The sequence below is a fragment of the Macaca mulatta genome, chromosome 20 (assembly GCF_049350105.2).
Source record: "Macaca mulatta isolate MMU2019108-1 chromosome 20, T2T-MMU8v2.0, whole genome shotgun sequence".
NCBI classification, from domain to species: domain Eukaryota; kingdom Metazoa; phylum Chordata; class Mammalia; order Primates; family Cercopithecidae; genus Macaca; species Macaca mulatta.
Genome location: NC_133425.1, coordinates 5,492,275 through 5,517,543, shown reverse-complemented (window position 1 = coordinate 5,517,543; position 25,269 = coordinate 5,492,275). Strand labels below are relative to the sequence as shown.

The 25,269-nt window shown below is 54.2% G+C and overlaps 1 protein-coding gene across 4 annotated transcripts; it reads left to right on the top strand.

Annotated features, from left to right (window-relative positions):
* The first annotated feature begins 50 nt into the window (after nucleotides 1-50).
* Nucleotides 51-25,253, top strand: TFAP4 (transcription factor AP-4). Of its 4 annotated transcripts, XM_077985529.1 has the most exons (8): nucleotides 51-82; nucleotides 8,588-8,913; nucleotides 19,224-19,389; nucleotides 19,503-19,601; nucleotides 19,979-20,149; nucleotides 21,526-21,666; nucleotides 21,880-22,035; nucleotides 24,176-25,253. In XM_077985529.1, exons 2-8 carry the CDS (start codon nucleotides 8,825-8,827, stop codon nucleotides 24,368-24,370), a joined length of 1,017 nt encoding a protein of 338 aa, XP_077841655.1. In that variant the 5' UTR covers nucleotides 51-82; nucleotides 8,588-8,824; the 3' UTR covers nucleotides 24,371-25,253. The 4 variants fall into 4 exon arrangements, with proteins under 4 accessions (XP_077841655.1, XP_014981018.1, XP_028696491.1 ...); XM_015125532.3 differs by lacking the exon at nucleotides 51-82 and having other exon boundaries at nucleotides 8,367-8,913; XM_028840658.2 differs by lacking the exons at nucleotides 51-82; nucleotides 8,588-8,913 and adding an exon at nucleotides 15,282-15,467.
* Nucleotides 25,254-25,269: the final 16 nt, after the last annotated feature.

Sequence of the window (25,269 nt, the reverse complement as noted above, 5' to 3'; positions counted from 1 at the left end):
CCGGACTTCTGACCACCAGAGAATAAATTTGTGTTGTTTTTTAAAATTACACACACACACACACACACACACACACATACACATACAAATATTTATAGAAATGGAATCTCCCTATGTTGCTGCCCAGGCTGGTCTCCACCTCCTGGCCTCAAGTGATCCTCCTGCATCAGCCTCCCAAAGTGCTGAGATTACAGGCATGAGCCACGATTCCTGGTCAGATTTGTGTTGTTTTATGCCACTAAGCTTGTAGTAACTTGTTACAGAGGCCATAGAACTTTTACATTTTCAAATGGTTGGAAAGCAATCAAATGAATGATATTTTGTGGCACATGAAATTATACGACATTCCATTTGTGTCCATAAGCCAAGTGTTATTGGTACCCAGAGATGCCCATTGATTCATACACCATCTAGGACTGCTTTCCAGCCAGAAGGGCAGAATTGAGTGCTTGCAGGAGGCCATGTGGTCTGCAAAGCCTAAAATATTTACTATCTGGTCCTTTTGGGAAAAAAACCTTGCTGACTCCTAATATATTTATTCATTTTGTTCTTCTTGTTTGTTTGTTTTTTGAGACGGAGTCTTGCTCTGTTGCTAGACTGGAGTGCAATGCCACGATCTCGGCTCACTGCAAACTCCGCTTCCCACATTAAAGCGATTCTCCTGCCTCAGCTTCCTGGGTAGTTGGGAGTATAGGCACACACCACCACGCCCGGCTAATTTTTTGTATTTTAGTGGAGACGGGGTTTTACCATGTTGATCACGATGGTTTCAATCTCCTGACATCATGATCCACCTGCCTCGGCCTCCCAAAGTGCTGGGATTACAGGGGTGAGCCACCGCACCCGGCCTGTTTGTTTTTGAGATGCTTCGTCACCCAGGCTGGAGTGCAGTGGTGCAATCTCGGCTCACGGCAGCCTCTGCCTCCCAGGTTCAAGGGATTCTCATGCCTCACTCTCCGGAGTAGCTGGGATTACAGGCACCCACCACCATGCCTAGCTAATTTTTGTATTTCTCGTAGAGGTAGGGTCTTGCCATGTTGGCTGGGCTGGTCTGAAACTCCTGACTTCAAGTGATCCACCTGCCTTGGCCTCCCAAAGTGTTGAGATTACAGGTAAGAGCCACCACTAATGGCCTGATTTTTTTTTTTTTTTGAGGCGGAATGTGGCTCTCCCAGGCTGGAATGCAGTGGCGCAATCTTGGCTCACTACAATCTCCACCTCCCAGGTTCAAGCAATTCTCCTGCCTCAGCCTCCCAAGCAGCTGGGACTACAGGCATGTGCCACCATGCCTAGATATTTATTTTTTTGTCTTTTTAGTAGAGATTGGGTTTCACTATGTTGGTCAGGCTGGTCTTGAACTCCCGACCTCAAATGATCCACCCACCTCCGCCTTCCAAAGTGCTGGGATTGGCCGGGCGCGGTGGCTCAAGCCTGTAATCCCAGCACTTTGGGAGGCCGAGATGGGCGGATCACAAGGTCAGGAGATCAAGACCATCCTGGCTAACACGGTGAAACCCCGTCTCCACTAAAAAAATACAAAAAACTAGCCGGGCGATGTGGCGGGCGCCTGTAGTCCCAGCTACTCAAGAGGCTGAGGCAGGAGAATGGCGTAAACCCGGGAGGCGGAGCTTGCAGTGAGCTGAGATCTGGCCACTGCACTCCAGCCTGGGCGACAGAGCGAGACTCCGTCTCAAAAACAAACAAACAAACAAACAAAAAAAACAAAGTGCTGGGATTACAGGCATGAGCCGTGGCACCCGGCCTGATTGATTATTTTTATTTTTTGTTTTATTTATTTTTTTGAGACGGAGTCTTGCTCTGTTGCCCAGGCTGGAGTGCAGTGGCATGATCTCGGCTCACTGCAACCTCTGCCTCCTGAATTCAAGCGATTCTCCTGCCTCAGCCTCCTGAGTGGCTGGGACTACAGGCACGTGCCATCACGCCTGGCTAATTTTTTTGTATTTTTAGTAGAGACAGGGTTTCACCGTGTTAGCCAGGATGGTCTCAATCTCCTGACCTCGTGATCCACCTGCCTTGGCCTTCCAGAGTGCTGGGATTACAGGCGTGAGCCACTGTGCCCTGCTGATTATTTTTACTTAAAATTTTGTTTTGAGACAGAGTCTTGCTTGTTGCCCAGGCTGGAGTGCAGTGGTACAATCTGGGCTCACTGCAACCTCTGCCTCCTGGATTCAAGCAATTCTCCTGCCTCAGCCTCCAGAGTAGCTGGAATTATAGGCACCTGTCACCACGCCTGGCTAATTTTTGTATATTAGTAGAGATGGGGTTTTGTCACGTTGGCCAGGCTGGTCTTGAACTCCTGACCTCAGGTGATCCACTGGCCTCGGCCTTCCAAAGTGCTGGGATTACAGGTGTGAGCCACCGTGCTCGGCCCGGTCAAGGCAGTTCTGTAGGGGAGGAGCAGGAGGCAGACGTGCTTGCTCCAGCTGCAATTCATTCATTCATTCATTTTTTCAGGCACTGGAGATGTCATTCAGTGCATTTGGTTTGTGGCCCTATGGCATATATTGATTGTCTCCAAATGTCATCATTTCCTGAGCACAGCTCCTGTCGCTGCAGTGTGGTCGGGAGCTTCTTGAGGGCAGCGTTTCTGTTTGACTTCCATGTGGCCAACTAGGATATGTGAACACAGAAAGAAGTAGCCAGGGCTGATTGGACAGTCCCTCTCCAGGGCTGTGCAAATGATGCCCATGTTCCTCGGGGACACAGAGGGGGTCCTGGAAGGCTGATGGGCAGCCCTGATTCTGCTGCCTTCTGCCTGGGCTACAGTAAGACCTCATTCGATGGGGGAATCACAAGCAGCAGGGTAATACAAGGGGGGCACTTGCTTGGGGAACAAAAGTTAACAGGGGCACCAAACCTGTCAGTAATCAAGATTCACAAAATTTTAATGCAATACTTTAGAGAAATCAAAATTGGGCAGGCATAGTGGCTCACACCTATAATCCCAGCACTTTGGGGAGACCAAGGCAGGAGGATGGCTTGAGTCCAAGAGTTTAAGACCAGCCTGGGCAACATAGTGAGACCCTGTCTCTACAAAAAATTTAAAAAATTGCCGAACATGATGGTGGCATGCTTGTAGTCCCAGCAACTCGAGAGGCTGAGTTGGGAAGATCACAAGGGCCTAGGAGTTCAAGGCTGCAAAGAGCTATTATATCACCACTGTACTCCTGCCTGGGCAACAGAATGAGACCCTGTCTCAAGAAAAAAATTGAAATTAATGCCAAAAATTTACAATAAGCAAAATATCTGAATCACAAATTAAAAACACATTTATTGATTTATAATAAATCAATATTAGAAATCAATGTTGAACCAGCTTTTGATTTTGATTTTTTAAATTTTTGAGACAGTCTCACTTTGTCGCCCAGGCTGGAGCTCAGTGGTGCGATCTCCACTCAATGCAACCTCTGCTTCCCTGGTTCAAGTGATTCTCCTGCCTCAGCCTCCTGAGTAGCTGGGATTACAGGCACTCGTCACCATGCCCAGCTAATTTTTGTTTTCAGTAGAGACGGAGTTTCACCATGTTGGCCAGGCTGGTCTCGAACTTCTGACCTCAAGTGATCTGCCTGCCTCTGCCTCCCAAAGTGCTCGGATTACAGGTGTGAGCCACCGCACTTGGCTGTCTTTGAATTTAAAACATTTTATTATTATTATTATTACTTCATGAGACAGAGTCTCACTCTGTCGCCGAGGCTGGAGTGCAGTGGTGCAATCTCAGCTCACTGCAACCTCTGCCTCCCGGGTTCAAGAGATTCCCCTGCCTCAGCCTCCGAGTAGCTGCGACTACAGGTGCCCATCACCACGCCTGGCTATTTTTTTTTTTTGTATTTTTAGTAGAGGTGGGGTTTCATCGTGTTAGCCAGGATGGCCTCAATCTCCTGACCTTGTGATCTGCCCGCCTTGGACTCCCAGTTAAAATTTGTTTGTTTATTTATTTATTTATTTATTTATTTATTGAGATGGAGTCTGGCTCTGTCGCCCAGGCTGGAGTGCAGTGGCACGATCTCGGCTCACTGCAAGCTCCGCCTCCTAGGTTCATGCCATTCTCCTGCCTCAGCCTGTAGCTGGGACTACAGGCGCCCACCACCACACCCGGCTAATTTTTTGTATCGTTAGTAGAGACGGGGTTTCACAGTGTTAGCCAGGACTGTCTCGATCTCCTGACCTCGTGATCTGCCCGCCTCTGCATCCCAAAGTGCTAGGATTATAGGCATCAGACACCGTGCCTGGCCAGATTTATTATTAAGACAGGGTTTTGCACTGTTGCCCAGTCTGAAGTGCCATGGCGTGATCATAGCTCACTGTAGTCTTGAATTCCTGGGCTCAATCAACCCTCTTGCCTCAGCCTCCCAAGTAGCTGGGACTTTAGGAATGTACCACCATGCCAGGCTAATTTTTTTTTTATTATTTTTTGTGAAGACAACATCTAGTTATGTTGTCCAGGCTGGTCTCCAACTCCTGGCCTCAAGGGATCCTCCTGCCTTGGTCTTCCAAAGTGCTGAGATTACAAGTGTGAGACACTGTGCCTGGCCATTATTTGAATTTAAAGATAAGCATCGACAACAGTGTCTTGGAGAGCAATACTGAAGCCTGAGGGAAAGAGAAAAATCAGTAATACTGAGACAGTCATTAAAATGTGGAGAATGTGTTTACCATGGATTTTTGGCAGTAATTTATTTTATTTATTTTGTTTTATTGAGACAGGGTCTTGCTATGTCACCCAGGCTAGAGTGCAGTAGCATGATCACAGCTCACTGCAGCCTCAACCTCCCTGGGCTCAAGCGATCCTCCCACCTCTCCCTCCCGAATAGCTGGGACTACATCACCACAACAAGCTAATTCTTTTATATGTTTTGTAGAGACGGGGTCTCGCCATGTTGCCCAGGCTGGTCTTAAACTCCTGAGCTCAAGCAATCCACTCACTTAGGCCTCCCAAAGTGCTGGGATTACAGGCATGAGCCACTGTGCCCAGACAATTTTGATGTTTTAAAATGTTAAATTAAGACATAATTTGAGGCCAGGCGTGGTGGCTCATGCCTGCAATCCCAGCACTTTGGGAGACCAAGGCTGGTGGATCACTTGAGGTCAGGAGTTCGAGACCAGCCTGGGCAACATGCCGAGACCCCATCTCTACAAAAAATGCAAAAATTACCTGGGCATAGTGGTGCACTCCTGTAGTCCCAGCTACTTGGGAGGCTGAGGGACAAGAATCACTTGAACCTGGGAGACGGAGGTTGCCGTGAGTCGAGATTGCACCACTGCACTCCAGCCTGGGTAACAGACTGAGACTGTGTCTGAGAAACAACAATAACAACAAGGAAAACCCAACATAATTTTTCTTGGGTGTTGAGATCTTTGGCACTCTCTTACATTTTGCGACCTCAACTCTTGCCCCAGGAACCAGAGTCTGTGTCGGCCTAGAAATGACTTCCAAGACAAATTAAAAAGCAGGTCTCTGTCATCCCCTGGGCCGGACTCCAAATGCCACTGCTTTGGGGGGGCTTCCTTGATTTATTAGGAAAAGGAATGGGCACCTGCTACCCAGTTCAGTGTGGTCAGGCAGCTCCTGGGTCTGCCTGGGCCACCCACTTGTGCCTAGGGTTTACCTCTCATTCTTCCTGCCAAGGCTGTCTCCAGGGACATCAGCTTTGCAGGTCACTCTCTGCAGTTCATGTATGTGCCCAGCCCTGTACCATCCCCCGCGAAGAGAAAAAAGAGTAAAAGCACAGTCCCTCTTCTCTGGGAGACAAAATTGGACCAAGGAGGCCAGGTGCAGTAGCTCACGCCTGTAATCCCAGCACTTTGGGAGGCAGAGGCGGATGGATCACGAGGTCAGGAGTTCAAGACCAGCCTGGCCAACATAGCGAAACCCTGTCTCTACTAAAAATACAAAAAATTTAGCCAGGTGTGGTGGTGGGCGTCTGTAATCTCAGCTACTTGGGAGGCTGAGGCAGGAGAACAGGAGAATCACTTGAACCTGGGAGGCGGAGGTTCCAGTGAGCCGAGATCGCGCCACTGCACTCCAACCTGGGCGACAGTGCGAGACTCTGTCTCAAAAAAAAAAAAAAAAAAAAAAAAAATTGAACCAGGGAGACATCCAGAGAACAATGTGAAGGCCACATATAACCAAGTATGACAGAATGCTTTGCTCTGCAAAAGAACAAAAGCAAGTACAAAATAAGGCCCTGATCAGAGGTGAGGTGTGACAGGTGGGAGGATGAGTGTGATATAAAGAACGAGGGCTTTCTGCAGTCAGCACTCCTGAGTCCATCCTTATCTGCAACTGTGAGCCTCTGTCTTTCCATCTTCAAAATGAGAGGATAAAGAGACAGTAATGCATCAGAATAGCTTGCTCACTGCTGGGTGAGGTGGCTCATGCCTTCAATCCCAGCACTTTGGGGACTGGGGCAGGCAGATCGCCTGAGGTCAGGAGTTCAAGACCAGCCTGGCTAACATGGCAAAATCCCGTCTGTACTAAAAATACAAAAATTAGCCGGGCTTGGTGGTGTGTGCCTGTAGCCACAGCTACTCGGGAGGCTGAGGCAGAAGAATCGTTTGAACCCAGGAGGTGGAGGTTGCAGTGAGCTCAGATCGTGCCACTGCACTCCAGCCTGGGTAACAGAGGAAGACTCCATCTGAAAAAAAAAAAAATAGCTTGCTCACTAGGGGCAGTTAAAAATAGGCTTCCTGCCAGGGCCATCCATGGTTCATGCTTGTAATCCCAGCAATTTGGGAGGTAGAGGTAGGATTCCTTGAGTCCCAGGAGTTCAAGACCAGGCTGGGCAACATAGTGAGACTCCCATCTCTATTCATGAAAAACAGTAAAAAGTTTTTTGTTGTTGTTGTTGTTTTTTTTTGAGATGGAGTTTCGCTCTTGTTGCCCAGGCTGGTGTGCAATGGCACGATCTTGGCTCACTGCAGCCTCCACCTCCTGGTTCAAGCGATTCTCCTGCTTCAGCCTCCCAAGTAGCTGGGATTACAGGCATGCGCCACCACGCCCCCGGCTAATTTTGTATTTTTAGTAGAGACAGGGTTTCTCCGTGTTGGTCAGGCTGGTCTTGAACTCCCGACCTCAGGTGATCCACCTGCCTCAGCCTCCCAAAGTGCTGAGATTACAGGGGTGAGCCACCGCACCCGGCCGAAAGTTTGTTTGTTTGTTTTAAATAAAAATATAGTAAGCCTTCCAGAGACTTTTTTTGTGAAGTGGTCTGGGATCTCTCCTTAGAGAAACTGCCTAACAGGTTGCTTCAAGGATTGGAGAACATGTATGCAAAACTGTTCTGCATCCACCGGGTGCTGGCAACATCTAATAACAATATTTCCCAATAATAACAGTAACTATTGTTACTAGTAGGAATAAGTCAAATTAGGAGGCGCGATTTAGGCGGAACCTGGAAGGCTGTGGGCAGGATCCAGGACATTCCAAGGCAGGCGTGGGCTTCCTGAGCCAGAAGCCAACCCTCCAGGAGCCAAGGGAGGGCCTGGGGCCGGAAGGTGGGGCGTGCGAGCGGAGGACGGAAGCTCGCCGCCAGGGTCCCCGTCCCTGCCCTAAGTCGTCACCCCCTCGTAGGGAGCGCACCCTGGCGGAGGTGCAAGTCCCACTCGGGCTTTGTTATGAATGAGAAGCTGCAGCCTTCAGCCCGCGGAGGGAACAGTGGGGGTCTGGGGGGAATAGCAGGACACCCGGCAGCAACCAGCAGACCTCCCGGCAGCGCCGGCAGCCTGGGCCCGGGGGCCGCTGCCGTTCGGGCCCGCCTCCACCTTCCCCTCTCCGCCGGGGGCCCGGGTTTCCTAGGGCGGCCCCAGCATCCGAGGCGCCCTTTGCCGTCCCCTCGCCAGGTCCAGGATTCCCAGGATCCGGAGTCCTTGCCGTTCGTCCAGCGGCGCGCAGCTCAGCAGGGAGGGAGAGAGGAGGCTGGCCGGCCTCGGAAGTCAGCCCCAAGTTACATGTGGGAAGCGGTGGCTGTGACGCAAGTTTCCAGGGGGCCCTGGGCTTGGCTCGAAGGGAGCACACCGGAGAGGCTCCGCTCGGTGCAGTTGCAATGGTGAAAAAGCAGAAGCCCCAAGCGCGAACCCCAGGCCGCCTTCCTTGCTGCCGCAGCACGCCCGACCCAGCCGCGCCCCCTCCTCCCCGCGGGCCGGCCGAGCGCGCGGACCCTGCACTGGGCAGTCGCCGCTGGACCCCGGGCTGCACAGGCTGGCCTCCCCGCGCGGTGGCTGGCCTTTTTTTTTTTTTTCCAACGCTTGCCAACCTGTCAGCTGATGGACCTCATCACCCATAGTGGCGCATGTAGCTCGGCCGCAGCTCGCTCCATTCACGCCGCGCCCCCCAAGCCCGCCCGCGGCCCCCGGCCCCCTGTGCCCAGCGAGAGGCCTGCAGACCCCGGCTGCAGCCGGTCCCCGGGGGCCCGCGCCCCTCTCGCCCCGGCCTCGCGCCGCCTGGGGGGCGCTGCAAATAGTCCTTTGTTTACATGCAATTCCTTACTCCGCGGAAGGAGGCCGGGGGAGTGCTGAGTTTTCACCAGCTGTTTCCCGCCTTGAAACAGACATCTGATCAGCTGCAAACACACACACACACACACATACACACGCCCGGGGAGGCAGGCCGGAGAGACCTCCCTCCCGCCCCTCCCGCCCGCCTCCCTCCCCTCGCAGCCGCCGCCGCCGCCGCCGCCGCCGCCAGCATCTGGGACCGGCCGATTCTGCACCTCCGTCCGGCGCTGCCCTTTGATTCGGATTTCCATCTTGCATTCTCCGGCTGATCGCGGGACCTGGCTCGTGCAGAGGAGGGGGGCCGATCGCTATGGAGTATTTCATGGTGCCCACTCAGAAGGTGCCCTCTTTGCAACATTTCAGGAAAACAGAGAAAGAAGTGATAGGAGGGCTCTGTAGGTGTGTACTCCTCCTTCCCCCACCCCCTTCCTACCATTGCAGCCCCCGGCTAGCCCGCCCGGGCGGGCGCGCGTGTGCGCACGCATGGCCCGCGCCGCCGACCCCGCTAGCCTTTCTTAGCTGCCGGGACGGCTGCAGCCCCACGCGCCGGGTTCGCGCCGCCCCGGGACCCTCCTCCCTTGGAGCATGGGGGCCCCAAGCGGCCCCGGCCACTTTTGTCCGCTGCAGGCGGGCGAGTCGCAACGTTTGTAAATTGCAAACAGACCCACGTGGTTCTGCAGCAGTCCCGGCCATGCTTGGTGCTGGTGGCCTTCCCCCCCGCGCTTCCTCTTTCCCCCTCCCGCGGCGGCTTCCTTCCTCTCCTTCCTTCCTCGCGATCTTAGGTCGTCCCCATCCAAGGGGGTCTCGGGGGCCGGGGCGCGCGTGGGGGTGTAGCTAGGGCGGCTACAATGCAGCCATGCCGCGGCTCCCGGCGCGGGGTGGGGGCGGGGAGCCGGGCACTGTGCGTGTTTGCAGAGTGGGGCTGCAGCGGGGTTGGGGGCGTGCGCGCGTGTGGGTGTGGGGGGTGGGCGGGCCCCGAGGGGCCCGCGCGGCCGGTAGGGGCGCCGCGGCCCGGGGCACGTTGGCTGCCGCTCGCTCGCCCGCCCGCTCCCGGGCGCTGTTTACTAGCGAGGCCTGGACGTGACTCTGCAGCCCTCTTGGAGTAGGCGGACCTCTGCGCGCGGCCTCACGGGAGCTGTAGTTCTCCGCATCCTGCTGGTGCAGCATTGTGGGATTTGTAGGCGCTCCTGGGCCACGCTTTCCCTGCACAAAGCTCGGACCCATGGGCACGGTGGGCAAGGCAGGCCAGGTGGGCAGGCCTTTTGGGGAGGGGACACCTGAGGCTGCCTCTAGCCTCGCAGGGCAGCTTCCCGCCGCACGTGGGTTTCCTCTGCAAACTTTCCCATCCAACGCCCCTCCCCCCTGCCGTAAATCGAAAGCGTCGGGTCCCCAGGCGGGGTGGGTGGCCCGAGATCCGCAGGCCTCCCCAGAAGACACTTTGCAAGCTTTGGTCCTAGGTTGCTCGAAACCCAAAGGGTGATGGATTCAAGGACCACACACAGCTAAGCCACCCCGCACACTTCTTAAAATGCACATGCCTGGAACTCTGATCGCTGGCGCCCGGACATCTGCATTTTGAACGACCCCCCGGGCGGGGTATGGGGGAGGTGGGCGTTCTACGGAGTGCGCAAGTTTGGGACCTGCGGCCCCTTTCCTGCCGCGCTGCTCCAGGAGCGAAATGGCTCCCCAGGGCTGGAGCCACGTGCTCTGCCGCCCGAGGCAGTCTGGGCGGGGATTGAGGGAGGAGGAGCCCGCCGGTGTGGCACAGGCTGGTGGTCACTAGCGCCTCGGAATCCGGCCTGGAGGGAAGGTTGCTGCACACGTGTAGACAACTCCTGCCCAACCCGCTGCCCCAGGGGTCCCCACCTTAAGGCTACTCTGAAGTTCCCAGTCAATACCTAGACTTGGGCCAGATGATGGGTTTGGCAGCTGGCAGGGATGCCCGGCTGGCCCTTGCACGAGGCCCACCTGGAGGACCCAGTAATAATAAGTAAAAAAAAAAAATTGTTGAGCTGTTTTTAGGTTCTGGGGGCTCACTTTGCTAGAATTTTCTCATTGAATTGTCATAATCTTTCTATGAGTCGGAAGTGTCTTTTGATTCTGTGTAAAGAGGACACAGAGACTGGAGAAGGGACCACTACAGCAAGTGGTAGAGCTGGAACTTGAACCCTTGTCCTGGGGTTGCAGGCTGCTGCAGGGCTGGGCTGGGCAGCCTGCTGTGGTGCAGTTGAGCTGCTGTGCCTGCTGGAGAGGACATTCTGGGCCTGATCCTGGGCAGGGTTGGGGGGCCCTCTGGCTGCCATGCCTGGGCCTTGGGTGAGTCCTCTCAGGGCCCCCTAAGATTCTGGCTTCAATTTATCCCTGCCCCAAGCTTCCCTTTGGAGGATACCAGCAGTCCTCTAGAGTGGCTGGATCTTGGTAGGCCAAGGGCTTGAAGGTGTAGAGCCTTCGCCCAGGGTTGGGCACAGCAATGTCCATTGCAAGACAGTTGTCAGCTGTGCATTAGGCGTGGAGTTGGGGGTCCTGGATTTGTTTATCTTCAGTAGGGGTTGCAGGGTGAGGTGGGAAGCCTGTCCGGGATCAAACGTGTGCTTTAGGCAGGACTTTCTGGCCAGATGCATTTGCTTTTCTGGGTCATCTCAGGCTGGTGGGCTTTGCTCCATCCCTCAGTGACCAGCAGGGATTTCCCTTTCTGTCTCCCAGGGCTGCCAGAGGGGAGTGTAGGGCACAGTGCTGCGCACACAAGCTGCAGGTTTTGGACCTGTCGCCTAATGGTCCTGTCTCTGGAAAACAGTGCACCTGTGAGAAAATTAGCTATGAGTATGGAAAGTGCCTGGTAGCTGTTAAAATGACATTCAGTCTTTTTTTTTTTTTTGAGACAGAGTCTCACTCTGTCACCCAGAATGGAGTTCAGTGCTGCAATCTTGGCTCTCTGCAACCTCCGCCTCCTAGGTTCAAGCGACTTTCCTGCCTCAGCCTCCCAAGTAGCTGGGATTGCAGGCATGTGTCACCATGCCTGGCTAATTTTTGTATTTTTAGTAGAGATGGGGTTTCACCATGGTGGTTGGCCAGGCTGGTCTTGAACCCCTGACCTCAGGTGATCTGCCCACCTTGGCCTCCCAAAGTACTACGATTACAGGCATGAGCGACTGCGCCCAGCCACTGACATTCACAGTCTTTTTTTTTTTTTTGAGATGGAGTCTCGCTCTGTCGCCCAGGCTGGAGTGCAGTGGTCTGATCTCGGCTCACTGCAAGCTCAGCCTCCCGGGTTCACGCCATTCTCCTGCCTCAGCCTCCTGAGTAGCTGGGACTACAGGCGTCCGCCACCTCGCCTGGCTATTTTTTTTTTTTGTATTTTTTAATAGAGACGGAGTTTCACCGTGTTAGCCAGGATGGTCTCAGATCTCCTGACTTCGTGATCCGCTCGTCTCAGCCTCCCAAAGTGCTGGGATTACAGGCTTGAGCCACCGCACCCGGCAACATTCAGAGTCTTAAAGGCATGTATATGGGCAGGTATATGGTAGTCTCTATCCGTATCTTGTGTTTTTTTGTTTGTTTGTTTTGAGATGGACTCTCACTCTGTCGCACAGGCTGGAGTGCAGTGGCACAATCTCAGCTCACTGCAATTTCCGCCACCGGGGTTCAAGCGATTCTCCTGCCTCAGCCTCCTAAGTAGCTGGGACTACAGGCCCGCTCCACCATGCCTGGCTAATTTTTGTCTTTTTAGTACAGACGCGGTTTCACCATGTTGGCCAGGATGGTCTCTATCTCCTGATCTTGTGATCTGCCCGCCTCAGTCTCCCAAAATGCTGGGATTACAGACATGAGCCACTGTGCCCGGACTCTCAATCTGTATTTTTTTTTTTTCTTTTTGAGACGGAGTCTCAGAGTCTCGCTCTGTCGCGCAGGCTGGAGTGCGGTGGCGCAATCTCAGCTCACTGCAAGCTCCGCCTCCTGATTCATGCCATTCTCCTGCCTCAGCCTCCCTAGTAGCTAGGACTACAGGCGCTTGCCACCACGCCTGGCTAATTTTTTTTGTATTTTTCGTAGAGACGGGGTTTCACCGTGTTAGCCAGGATGGTCTCGATCTCCTGACCTCGTGATCTGCCCGCCTTGGGCTCCCAAAGTGCTTGGATTACAGGCATGAGCCACTGCGCCCGGCTCCATCTGTATCTTAAAGCTCCTGGACCCTGCTCATTGGCTCAAGCCTGTAATCCCAGTAATTTGGAAGGCCGAGGCGAAAGAATCATTTGAGCCCAGAAGTTCGAGACCAGCCTGGGCAACATAGCAAGACCCCACCTCTACAAAAAATTAAAAAATTAGCCTGGCATTGTGGCATGTGCCTGTGGTCTCAGGGAGAGGCTCATGGGAGGCTCTCGGGAGGCTGAGGCAGGAGGATTGCTTGAGCCTGGGAATTGGAGATTACAGTGAGCTATGATCATACCACTGCACTCTAGCCTGGGTAACAGAGACCGTGCCTCTTAAAAAAACACACACACACAGTGGCTCACTCTTGTAACCCTAGCACTTTGGGAGGCCAAGGCGGGAGGATCACTTGAGCCCAGGAGTTTGAGACCAGCCTCAGCAACGTGATGAAACCCTGTTTCTACTAAAAATACAAAAAACTAGCCGAGTGTGGTGGTGTGTACTTCCAGTTGCTTGGGAGGCTGAGGAAGGAGGATGACCTGGGTTCAAGAAGTTGACGCTACAGTGAGCCAAGGTCATGCCATTGCACTCCAGCTTGGGTGATGGGAGTGAGACCCTGCCTCTAAATAAATAAATAAATAAAAATTTAAAAAATAAAATAAAATTTTAAAAGCTCCCATAAGAAGGAGTTCGAGAAAATTGAAGGCTTTGGAGTGTTCGTTGGGTCCCTGATTTATTTATGAAGCAACAACATTCTGCTGGGACTGAGGATACAGCCATGAACAGGATGTGACTCCCGTCTTCAGCAGCTCACAGCCTCGTGGTCCTAAAAGGTCTTGTAGACCCCCCTAAGAGTTTCATGGGTTGTCTTGGACACCTGGGTGCAAACTAACTCTTGGGCCTTGGCCTCCCGAATACTGGGACTACAGACACGCGCCATGACACCTGGCTAATTTTTGTGTTTTTAGTAGAGAGGGGGTTTCACCATGTTGAACCAGGCCAGGCTGGTCTCGAACTTCTGACCTCAGGTGATCTGCCCACCTCAGCCTCCCGAAGTGTTGGGATTACAGGCGTGAGCCACCGTGCCCGGCCTTTCTTGATCTTTTTTAAACTTCACCATGACCCTGGGAAGTGAAGCAATGTTTCCATATTTTACAGATGGGGGAAACTGAGGCTTGGTGTTCCACAGCTAGTAAGTGGCAAGGCTGGACTTTTTGCACTTGAGCCCAGTGCAGGATTCCCACTGATGGGCTGGAGGAGCTTTGGGGGAGGGAGGCAGTGATGTTTCTGATGGGAACAGCCTGGGCATGGTGTGTTCTGGGCCTGCGGGGAAGGGCACAGACTGGCCTGGTCAGAGCGCAGAGTGTGGGTGAGTGGTGTAGCAGCAGTGGGGATGGAGCATGGACGAGAACCTTGGGCTGATTAGGTGAGAGAAGGATGAGTGAGCGCCTTAGTGCTTTTTTGGGTCTGGGAGAATCCCGTGTGGACTTTCCCATGTTGACTGTGTAGATGTTAAGTGACCCTGAGGTGTGTGAGTGACTTCAGGGCAGTGGGAAAGTTCTCAGTGGCCGGTTTGAGGCTGGACCTTGGCAGGCAGGTGTAGAGGGATTGGGGGTACTTAGCTTTGGGCTGGGCAGGGATAGGTACCTGGCAGGGTTCTAGACTTGAAGGGTGTGCCCCATCCCCCTAAGTGTCTGGTTAAGACACCAGTGTCAGTCTCAGATTTTGTGAGTGCTGTGGTGGTAGGTGTGGCGGCTCTGGTCTTAGCATCCAAGGCTGGTGCCCAAATTTTGTTCCTTGGCCATTGCCTGCTCAGTGACCTGTCTTATTCCTAAATCTAGGGCAGCCCCTGGTTGGCCCCAGGAGGCTGGCTTGTGAGAAGCAAGAGAGCCTCAGTGTGGCTGGGCATGGTGGCTCAAGCCTATAATCCCAGCACTTTGGGAGGCCGAGGCGGATGGATCATTTAAGGTCAAGAGTTTGAGACCATTCTGGCCAACATGGTGAAACCCTGTCTCTACTAAAAACACAAAAATTAGCCGGGCATGGTGGTGGGCGCCTGTAATCCCAGCTACTCTGGAGGCTGAGGCATGAGAATTGCTTGAACTCGGGAGGTAGAAATTGCAGTGAGCTGAGATTGCGCCACTGCACTCCAGCCTGGGCAACAGAGCAAGGCTACGTCTCAAAAAACAAACAAACAAACAAAAAAACCCACCCCCCCATAATTAGCCGGGCATGGTGGCTCACGCCTGTAATCCCAGCTACTTGGGAAGCTGAGGCATGAGAATCGCTTGAACTCGGGAGGCGGAGATTGCGGTGAGCCAAGATTGTGCCACTGCACTGCAGTCTGGGCAATAGAACGAGGCTCAAGTCAAAAAAAAAAAAAGAGAGAACCTCGGTGTCAGTGGACTTGGGCCACCTTTGATTCTCACCTGGAGGAGTCTGAAGTGGCTAGGGAGAGGATAGTGGACCTTTAGTGTGTGTGTAGGACCTTTACAGACCTTAACTGTAAATGCAAAACCCCAGAAAGAGCTATCAGAAACTTTCAGGCATTTGCAGAAAAAATCCACTTTATCCAGTGCAGTATCACCTGGAAATTTCAATTAACCATCCTTCATCAACAGGAACCCCTGGTTGGTCAGCCATCAGAAGCCCTGGTTGGTCAGCATTCCACCAATAAGAATTCCTGGTTAGCCGACACTTCGCCAATCACAACCCCTGGTTAGCTCCTATTCCACCAATCAGAAGCCTTGGTTAGAATGCATTCTATTAAAGGACTCTTGTCGGCTGGTACTTCCAGGGCAATTTAGGTGAGTTATAATTGAGGATCTTGGTGGCATATTCAGGTCCCCACGAGGAACTGTACCTTTGAGGGGGAAATTTGCTTTCTTGGATTTAAGAAAGTGCTTAACCTAAGTTAAGCACTAGGTTAGCCAGCAACTGGTTTCTGAGCCAGGAGACTGGGCTGATGGCTTTGGAGAGGAAGGATGCAGGATGGAGCATTGGAGAAGCTGGGCCGGCAGATTCTGGTGCAGAGGAGGAGGTGACACAGGCCCCTGATCCCAGCCCCAGCTCCTCTTCCTTGTGAGAACTTCCGGCTGGGGTTTTCGGGACTCCGGTCTGGTGGTCTCCTTTGGTCTCCCAGTTAGTGGGCTGCCTTGTGGGGAAGGGAAAGAAGAGGCTGAGGGTCAGCTCCCAAGAGCAGAGGAATTGGTGGGACTTGGGCCGGGAGGTGCAGGAGGGTGCATTTGGCTGCACCCTGCCCTGCCCGGCTGCTGGGTGTGACCTTGGGCAAGTCACCTCACTTGTGGGCTTGTGTTCAGAGGGGCAGGGGTGGTGGCTGAGCTTACAGTCACACCCTCCCTTCTGGTAAGTGGTGGGCTGTGTGAACCAGCGGTCAGTAGAGGCGCTTCAGTGGGTTGGCATCTGCAGGTTGCTCTTGTGCCCCGTCTGGCTGCTTGACCTTGGGATCATCACCTCCCTTCCCAGGACCCTGCATTGCTTGCTCGCTGTAATCTTGGCCACCCCACTGGGTTTCTGTGAGAATCAGGCAAGGAAAAATGTAAACGAGGTCTGTAAATAATAAAAAGAGTTACACGATTACAGCGATTTCCGAATGCCTGGTCCTTTTTTTTTTTTTTTCTTTTGAGACAGCATCTCACGCTGTTGCCCAGGCTGGAGTATAGTGACACGATCACAGCTCACTGCAGCCTCAACCTCCTGGGCTTATTCCATCCTCCCACCTTAGCCTCCTGAGTTGCTGGAACAATACACACTCCACCATGCCTGGCTGATTTCTTTAATTTTTTGTAGTGATGGGGGTCTCACTCTGTTGCCCAGGCTGGTCTTGAACTCTGGGGCTCAAGCGATCTTCCTGCTTTGGCCTCCCAAAGTGCTAGGATTATAGGTGTGAGCCACTGTGCCTGCGCTCGTCTTCTCTTTTATGGGGATAACTGTCACCTGCCGGTTGGGGCATCTGGGTCTGTGGGACGGTCAGAGCTCATTCTGGCCTATGGCCTGACACCTATTCTGGGGTCAGGGTTCAAGTCCCAGTACTTGCTGCAGCTGGTCCCTACCCAAACTTCTGTGTGCCCCTCTTTACATGGGAGTCTTCAGGCCACCTGACTCAGGAAGATTGTGACAATTCAGTGAGAAAATTCTAGCCAAAAACTTAAAAAAAGCAATGTACCCATCTGTTGTGGACCCTCCAGGAGGGCCAGCTCTCAGGTGGCCCAAGGCTGAACTTGGTGCTCCCTTTTCACCCTCAGGCCCTAGTCAGCTCTGGCCTTTGGGCATCGCCAGGAGGGGCCCAGGGGCTGGATGGGCGGGGGTCTCTCCCCACATCTCTCCTGAGGGGGATGGCGTTGCCTCCAGATTGCATTTACCTTGTGTTGTGGCTTGCTATGGACATCTCTTCCCACCTCTTACTTCCAAAGAGCCCCACGTTTAAGCCACCCACTGCAGAGCAGTCCTGGTCCCCTTGGCCTGCTGGCCTCTCCGAGATGGTATGGTCTGAGGCCATGCCAGGCCTGGGGGCCTGGACTCTGCCCCAAGGCTGGGCCACACACAGCTGTGCAGCAGGCCTGCTCCAGTCCCCCTGTTACCTCCACTTCAGGGCAGGGGAACTGGGAGAAGTGAGGGCACTGATATCCAACTAACTGACCCTAAAACCATCCCCTCTCTGCCCTGAACCCTAAAGTCTCTCATGGAACGTGGGGGGCATGGGCCCCTTTTGCAGTGCTGACATTTCAAGACCCTGTAAGTGACTTGTACCCTGGGTACAGGCCCTGGGCCTTTGGGTCCTGATGGAGGAGGGGGCTTGGCTTGATGAGGACGGAAGGAGGCTGATTTGCATCCAGACTCCCGGCGTCGGACTCCTCTCTATTGGCAGAGGAAGCTGAGGCCCGGGAAGGGGCAGGGATGCGTCCAGGGTCCCACAGGGAGCCAAGGCTGGACTGATGGGGCAGGCTGGGTGGGGCCAGGAAGGCCACCGCTGTTTCCAGCTGTTGCAGATGTGCTCCCTCCTGGGTCCATGCAAACTCCTTTCCGCCTGCAGACTGGCGAAGGGGACAGGGCATACAGCAGGGGAGTTAGACTTGGCAGCCCCTTGACCCCAGACTGCCCCTGTCAATGGAGCAGGAGCTGCCCAGAACCCTTTTCCTGTTCTCCCAGATTCAGGGGCGTGAGCCCCCTTGGACCAGTCCTGGAACAGGGCACCCCGGGAGGGCCCCTCAGGAAGAGGCCCGGGCTGCGGCTTCGGGTGGGGCCGGCAGACTTTGCTGGGAGCCCAGCATCTGGAAGCCATCAGGCCAGGGGCGGGGGGAGTTGCAGGGGAGGTCCAGGGAGGGGGACATGCCTCCTCCAGGCCACACACAGGCCCAACCCTCGGGAGCGTGGCCTTGGGCCCACAACTGCTGCCTCTGCTCCCTGGCCCGCAGCCCCGCCCCCTGGCGCACACGCCCCGCCCTCACCCGAAGCCACGCCCCAGCCAGCAGCCACGCCCTCTTTCCCCTGGCTGCCTTCTCACCGCACTGGTTGCTGCTCCAGCAAGGGTCAGTAGCGCTCCCCACAGCATGGTGGGAGCCTCGCTTCTCCAGCACGGGGTGGATCTGTCTCTTGGAGTGGGTGGGCTGTGGGGAACAGTGTCCCCAGGGGTTGTTGGCTTGATGTCTTTTTGGAGAGTGAGTGGTATTTGTCTTCTGTGAAGTCTTAGCCTAGTGGGGCTGGGGCTTGTGGTGCGAGGCGTGGCCGTGAGGGTAGGAAGGGAGCGCGGATGTCTTCCTCAGTCCTGGGGTGGCAAAGCCTGAGACGCTGAAGAGGTGCCCCAGGTGCCCAGCAAGTCACCCAGAAGTGCTCCAGGAGCAGGGACAGCGTCCCTGAATATCATCTGCATCCCACGTGCATCAGAATCACACCACCCACGTTTCTGGGCCCCACCGGGCCTGCTAGTCAGACGCTGGGGCCAGCACCCATCGTCTGCACAGTTTCTAAGCTCCTGGATGTTTCGATGTTCAGACACACTGGGAATTCTGTTCCGGAGGAGAGACCGCTCCCCATGAGGAAAGCCAGGGACGGGATGGGTTTTGTTGTTGCTGTTGAGACAAGGTCTTGCTCCGTTGCCCAGACTGAAGCACAGTGGCGTGATCATAGTTTACTGCAGCCTCCAACTCCTGGGCTCAAGCAATCCTCCACTTCAGCCTCCTGAGTAGCTGGGACTACAGGCGTGCACCACCACACTTTGCTAATTTTATTTTTTTGTAGAGACAGGGTCTCATTACGTTGCCTAGGCTGATCTCAAACTCTTGGGCTCAATGATCCTTGGCCTTGACCTCCCAAAGAACTGGGATTACTGTGCCTGGCCCGGGGTGGGTTCTGAGCGGACTATCTTACCCTCAGTCAGCTGATTCAGTCCGCCCTGGTGTCCCAAAGAGCACCCCTCCATCACCCCGTGGGGGTGGCCTGGCATCTTTTGCAGGAGGGGAGGGATACAGGTTCCACTGGGGCCCTCTGGAGATGAATGATAAAGAGGGCGTCTTGGCCGAGCTTGTCCCTGTCCTCTCTGGCAGCCTTGCCAACATTCCACTGACTCCCGAGACTCAGCGGGACCAGGAGCGGCGGATTCGAAGGGAGATCGCCAACAGCAACGAGCGGAGGCGCATGCAGAGCATCAACGCGGGATTCCAGTCCCTCAAGACCCTCATCCCCCACACAGATGGAGAGAAGCTCAGCAAGGTGGGTGAGAGCAGGGAGGGCTTCCTGGAGGAGGCGGCAGGCTCCCGCCGGGAGAGGAAAGTGAGCTCTGGTAAACACTGCCAGCCTGACTCTCGGCTTTTCCACGCCCTCAGGCAGCCATTCTCCAGCAGACAGCCGAGTACATCTTCTCCTTGGAGCAGGAGAAGACCAGGCTCCTGCAGCAGAACACACAGCTCAAGCGCTTCATCCAGGTGCGCCCTGTCCTCCTTCCTGGCTCCCTCTCCCTGGCATGGGCATGCCTAGTACCCAGCCATGGGCCTGGGACTCAGGTGTGGCTGCAGGCCCCTTCTTGCCCACTGACAAGTACTTCCAGGCACTTGTTTTCCTGCCCTGGCCTCAGTTTCCCCATCGGTCAAGTGCGGTGGAGTGGGCTCTGGAAGGAGCCAGGTGACTGTTCTGGAAAGCAGCCCATTCTCCTGGCATTTGGCTGGTTTGTTGGACTTGCAGAAGGGGCTCCCTAATGAAGATTCACCTGTGTTGGGCAGCTTTGGGGGGCTGCGATGGAGCCCCAATCTCCGTGGTGGTACCGAGGTGTCAGGCACACTGACCGACTCCTTGGGGTCCCCAGGAGCTGAGCGGCTCGTCCCCCAAGCGACGGCGGGCAGAAGACAAGGACGAAGGCATCGGCTCTCCGGACATCTGGGAGGACGAGAAGGCGGAGGACCTGCGGCGGGAGATGATTGAGCTCCGGCAGCAGCTGGACAAGGAGCGCTCGGTGCGCATGATGCTGGAGGAGCAGGTGAGGCAGCGCCCTCTGCTGGGCGCGGCGCGCGGTGCAGCGGGCGTGAAGCCTGGGGTCGCCCCTCATGCTCTGTGGCCCTGGGTTGAGCCCTATTTGCAGGAGCATCTGCTGCGGTGCCAGGCCTAGGAGTGGGGCGCAAGCCAGACACGTCCCTGCCCTCGGGGGCCACCGTCTGCATCGGGGTGGGGGAGATTAGTCAAAAGATCTCAAAAATGTAACCATGCTTTGGGAGGCCGAGGCGGGTGGATCACCTGAGGTCAGGAGATCAAGACCATGTTGACCAACACGGCGAAACCCTGTCTCTACTAAAAATACAAAAAAAAAAAAAAAAAAAAAATTAGCTGGGCGTGGTGGTTGGCGCGTGTAGTCCCAGCTGCTCAGGAGGCTACAGCAGGAGAATGGCGTGAACCCAGGAGGCGGAGCTTGCAGTGAGCCGAGATCTTGCCACTGCACTCCAGCCTGGGCGACAGAGTGAGACTCCGTCTCAAAGGAAAAAAAAAAAAAAGTAAACACGATGGGCTGGGTATGGTGACTCACACCTGTAATCCCAGCACTTTGGAGGGCTGAGGTGGGAGGATCGCTTGAGCACAGGAGTTTGAGATTGGCCTGAGAAGCATAGTGAGACCCTGTCTCTACCAAAAAAGATATGAAAATTACCCAGGTGTGGTGGGGTGTGCCTGTAGTCCCAGCTGCTCAGGAGGCTGAACTGAGAGGATTGCTTGAACCCAGAAGGTGGAGGCTGCAGTGAGCCGTGATTGCACCATGGCACTCCAGCCTGGGCGACAGAGTGAGACCCTGTCTCAAAAAAAAAAAAAAAAAAAAAAAAAAATGGCTAAGTGTGGTGGTGCACATCTGTGGTCCCAGCTACTTGGGAGGCTGAACTGGGAGGATCACTTGAGCCCAGGAGGTGGAGGCTGCAGTGAGCTGTGATTGTGCCACTACACTGCAGCCTGAGTGACAGAGGGAGACCATGTCTCAAAGAAACCAAAAAACAAAAACAAAAAACTTAACCACAATGTAGGCCAGGCTGGAGCTGTGGCATCAGGAGGGGTTTTTCAAGGGACGCCCCACGGTTTTTCCCTGGAAGTGGGAAGTTGAGTCTCATAGTTAACCAAAGGACAGAGAAGGGTGTTCCCTGCAGAGGGAAAGCCATAGGCAAAGGCTGGGGCAGGAGGGAGCATGGTCCAGTGGGGGCCGAGGTGGGAGGCGAGAGGAGCCAGGGACTGAAGGGCTCTGGAAAGGCTTCTGGCCTCTGCTGAGGGGGTCCCGCCCCGTGGTAGGGTTTTCAGCAGGAGTGAATGAGCTGCTGTAGGACTGATAGGGCAGGGTGTGCTCCCGGTCCTGGCCCTGAGCCCAGGCTGTCCTGCCTCCAGGTGCGCTCGCTGGAGGCCCACATGTACCCGGAAAAGCTCAAGGTGATTGCGCAGCAGGTGCAGCTGCAGCAGCAGCAGGAACAGGTGAGGCTGCTGCACCAGGAGAAGCTGGAGCGGGAACAGCAGCACTTGCGGACCCAGGTGAGCAGGAGGCGCCTGGGAGGGGGCTCTGGGGATGGGGAAGGGGACAGGGGATCTTGAATGGCGGAAGCCTCTCCCTAGGCCACCTCCTCTCTGTTTCTTAATATAAAGGGGGTGAGGCAGTTATATATACACTGGCCGGCTCTGCATGAAAGGGAGGTGGATGGGCCGAGAGAAGCCTTGAGAGAAAGGCTGAGGGCTTCTGTCTTGCAGCTTCTGCCCCCTCCGGCCCCCACCCACCACCCCACGGTGATCGTGCCGGCACCACCTCCCCCTCCCTCCCACCACATCAACGTCGTCACCATGGGCCCCTCCTCGGTCATCAACTCTGTTTCTACATCCCGGCAAAATCTGGACACCATCGTGCAGGTACCTGAGCTTGGGAAAGGGGCAGCTTGTGGGGGTCATACTCCAGCAACAGGCTCTTTAGGGGAGACTAGAAAATAAGGGGCGGAAGAGGAGGAAGATGGTGCTTGTGTGGGAGGGGGTGGAGGGCTGGAAACCTTGGGGCGCCCCCTCCTCGGATCTGCAAGTGGAGAATGTGAGGGCCAGAGACCTGGGCAGGGCCTACCATGCCAGTAGGAGGAGTTGGCCAGGAAGACTGTCCCTTCCCTCAATATGGGGTTTCCGGAGAGGGTCCTTTGCTCCCAGAACCCCCTGGTTAAAGAGTTCCTGCATTCAGCTTTTGGGTTGGTCCGGAACATGGTCTCACCTCCATCTCCTAGGACCTGGATGGAGATGCAGGTGGCAGGGTTGGTGACAGTTGGGCCTCCTAGAGAGGAGGAAGCTCTGTGGGTCAAGCTTGAAGTGATAGTTGCATTCAGCCTTCAACAGGGCCCCTTGAGGGACCCAACGTCAGAAATCAGTAAATAAGTAAATAAATAAATAACTCAACCAAAAAAGCCAAAACAGGAAAAAAAAAAATCCATCAATCTCCTCGAATTTTAATTGCTCATAAACCTTCCTAATTGTGTAATACAATTAATAAGAAAGGCCTTTAATAAGTTAATAGGCAAGCTTTAAAATACATAAACATATGGCCAGGTGGGGTGGCTCACACCTGCAATCCTAGCACTTTGGGAGGCCGAAGTGGGTGGATCACCTGAGGTCAGGAGTTTGAGACTAGCCTGGCCAACATCGTGAAAATCCCGTCTCTATTAAAAATACAAAAATTAGCTGGATGTGGTGGTGCATGCCTGTAGTCCCAGCTATTCCGGAGGCCGAGGCAGGAGAATCGCTTCAACTTGGGAGGCAGAAGTTGCAGTGAGCTGAGATTGCACCACTGCACTCCAGCCTAGGTGACACAGCGAAATTCTTTCTCAAAAAACAAAACATATGAAAGACATACATAATTTCTTTCTTTTTTTTTTTTGAGATGGAGTTTCACTCTTGTTGCCTAGGCTGGAGTGCAGTGGTGGGATCTCAGCTCACCACAATCTCTGCCTCCCAGGTTCACGTGATTCTCCTGCCTCAGCCTCCCGAGTAGCTAGGATTACAGGCACGGGCCACCATGCCCGGCAAATTTTGTATTTTTAGTAGTGACGGGGTTTCTCCGTGTTGGTGAGGCTGGTCTCGAACTCCTGACCTCAGTAGATCCGCCCATCTTGGCCTCCCAAAGTGTTGGGATTACAGGCGTGAGCCATCACGCCTGGCTGATACATATAATTTCTCTTTTTTTTTTTTTTTTTTTTTGAGACGGAGTCTCGCTCTGTCGCCCGGGCTGGAGTGCAGTGGCCGGATCTCAGCTCACTGCAAGCTCCTCCTCCCGGGTTTATGCCATTCTCCTGCCTCAGCCTCCTGTGTAGCTGGGACTACAGGCGCCCGCCACCTCGCCCGGTTAGTTTTTTGTATTTTTTAGTAGAGACGGGGTTTCACCGTGTTAGCCAGGATGGTCTTGATCTCCTGACCTCGTGATCTGCCTGTCTCGGCCTCCCAAAGTGCTGGGATTACAATACATATAATTTCTAAGCAGCACTGGGACTGTCGTCTTCCTGGAATGGATTTTTCAATGTAACAGAGGGATTTGGGAAGTTTATTCCTCAGTCAGGTGTGGTGGCCTTTGCCTGTAATCCCAGCACTTTGGGAGGCTGAGGCAGGAAGATTGCCTGAGGTCAGGAGTTCAAGATCAACTTGGGCAACATAGCAAGAACCCCCTCGTCTCTACCAAAAATACAAAAGTTAGCTGGGAGTGGTGATGCACCCCTGTGGTTCTAGCTACTAGGGAGGGAGTGGTAGGAGGATTGCTTGAGCCCAGGAGTCTGAGGCTGCGGTGAGCTATGATCGTGCCACTGCACTCTAGCCTGGGTGACATAGCGAGACCTTGTCTCCAAAAGAAAAGTAAAAGGAGTTTGTTTTTCCTGGACTCTAGTGGGCCTCCCCTGCTGCTTTGCAAGGCTTATTTCTGGGATATGTGTTTTGGGGGTGACAGTGGCTGGCTGAGGGCCCCCACCGTCTCCTGGCTGGCCGTATATGCCCGGCCGAGCCTTCTCAGTGGTTCATCCCTGTCCAGGCAATCCAGCACATCGAGGGCACCCAGGAAAAGCAGGAGTTGGAGGAGGAGCAGCGGCGAGCTGTCATCGTGAAGCCAGTGCGCAGCTGCCCGGAGGCCCCCACCTCTGACACCGCCTCCGACTCCGAGGCCTCAGACAGTGACGCCATGGACCAGAGCCGGGAGGAGCCTTCGGGGGACGGGGCGCTTCCCTGACTACCCCCCCTGCCCTCCTCTCCCTTCTGGGGGCTGGAGGGAGCCGGGGCAGCCACAGGGAGAGACATGGGTGAATGAGTGAGAAATTTTTACAAAATTACGATGTCATTTGGGTCTCTTTTATGACCTCTTTTTCAATACTGTAAATCGACCTTTGAACGAAGCCACTCAACCCGAGATTCCAGGGCTGGGGTGTCGCAGAGCGTGTGGGAGCATCGGGACCCCAGGGCTGGGCCTCGGCCCCGGGGGCTGGGGGAAGCTGACACGGAGATGCCTGGCCTTTCTCTGCCAAAAAGCATTTTTTTTCCTTTAAATATGTTTTTTAAGAACAGGGAAAATCAAACAAAACCCCAGGTTGTTTCTTCCCTGCCCAGAGCCAGCCTAGGACTGTCAGCCTTCAATCCCCTTTCCCTCCTCTTTTTGGGTTTTCTTCTTTCTCCTTTAAGCACTTAGATGGGTTGGGGTCAGACTGGGCCGGGACGTCCTGGGGGCCCGGGGGTCTCCGTTGCTTCTCGGTTGGGGTTTGCTGCTGCTGTGCCCCCCTCCCGCTTCCCCATCTCGGCACTAGAATTCGCCACTTCCCCACCCCCCAGCCCCCACCTCTGCCTCCGGGTCTCATCTTCCACCCCAAAAATGTCTGTCTCTCTCTTTTTGTTTTGTTTGTTGTTGGTTTTGTTTTGTTTTTTTTTTGGTTTTGCTTTCTGTTTTTTTGTTTTGTTTTGTTTCTCTTTTCTGTTTTTTTTTTTTTTTTTTTTTTACAATTTTGAGGTCTTCGTGTTCAAGGAGAAGCTATTATATTTTGTTAAGAAAGTGGGGAGAAAAAAACCAAGAGGCCACCGTGCCTTTGTAAAGAAACAAAATAAAGTTTGTACTTTGTTTTTTAGATCCTGAGTCTCCTG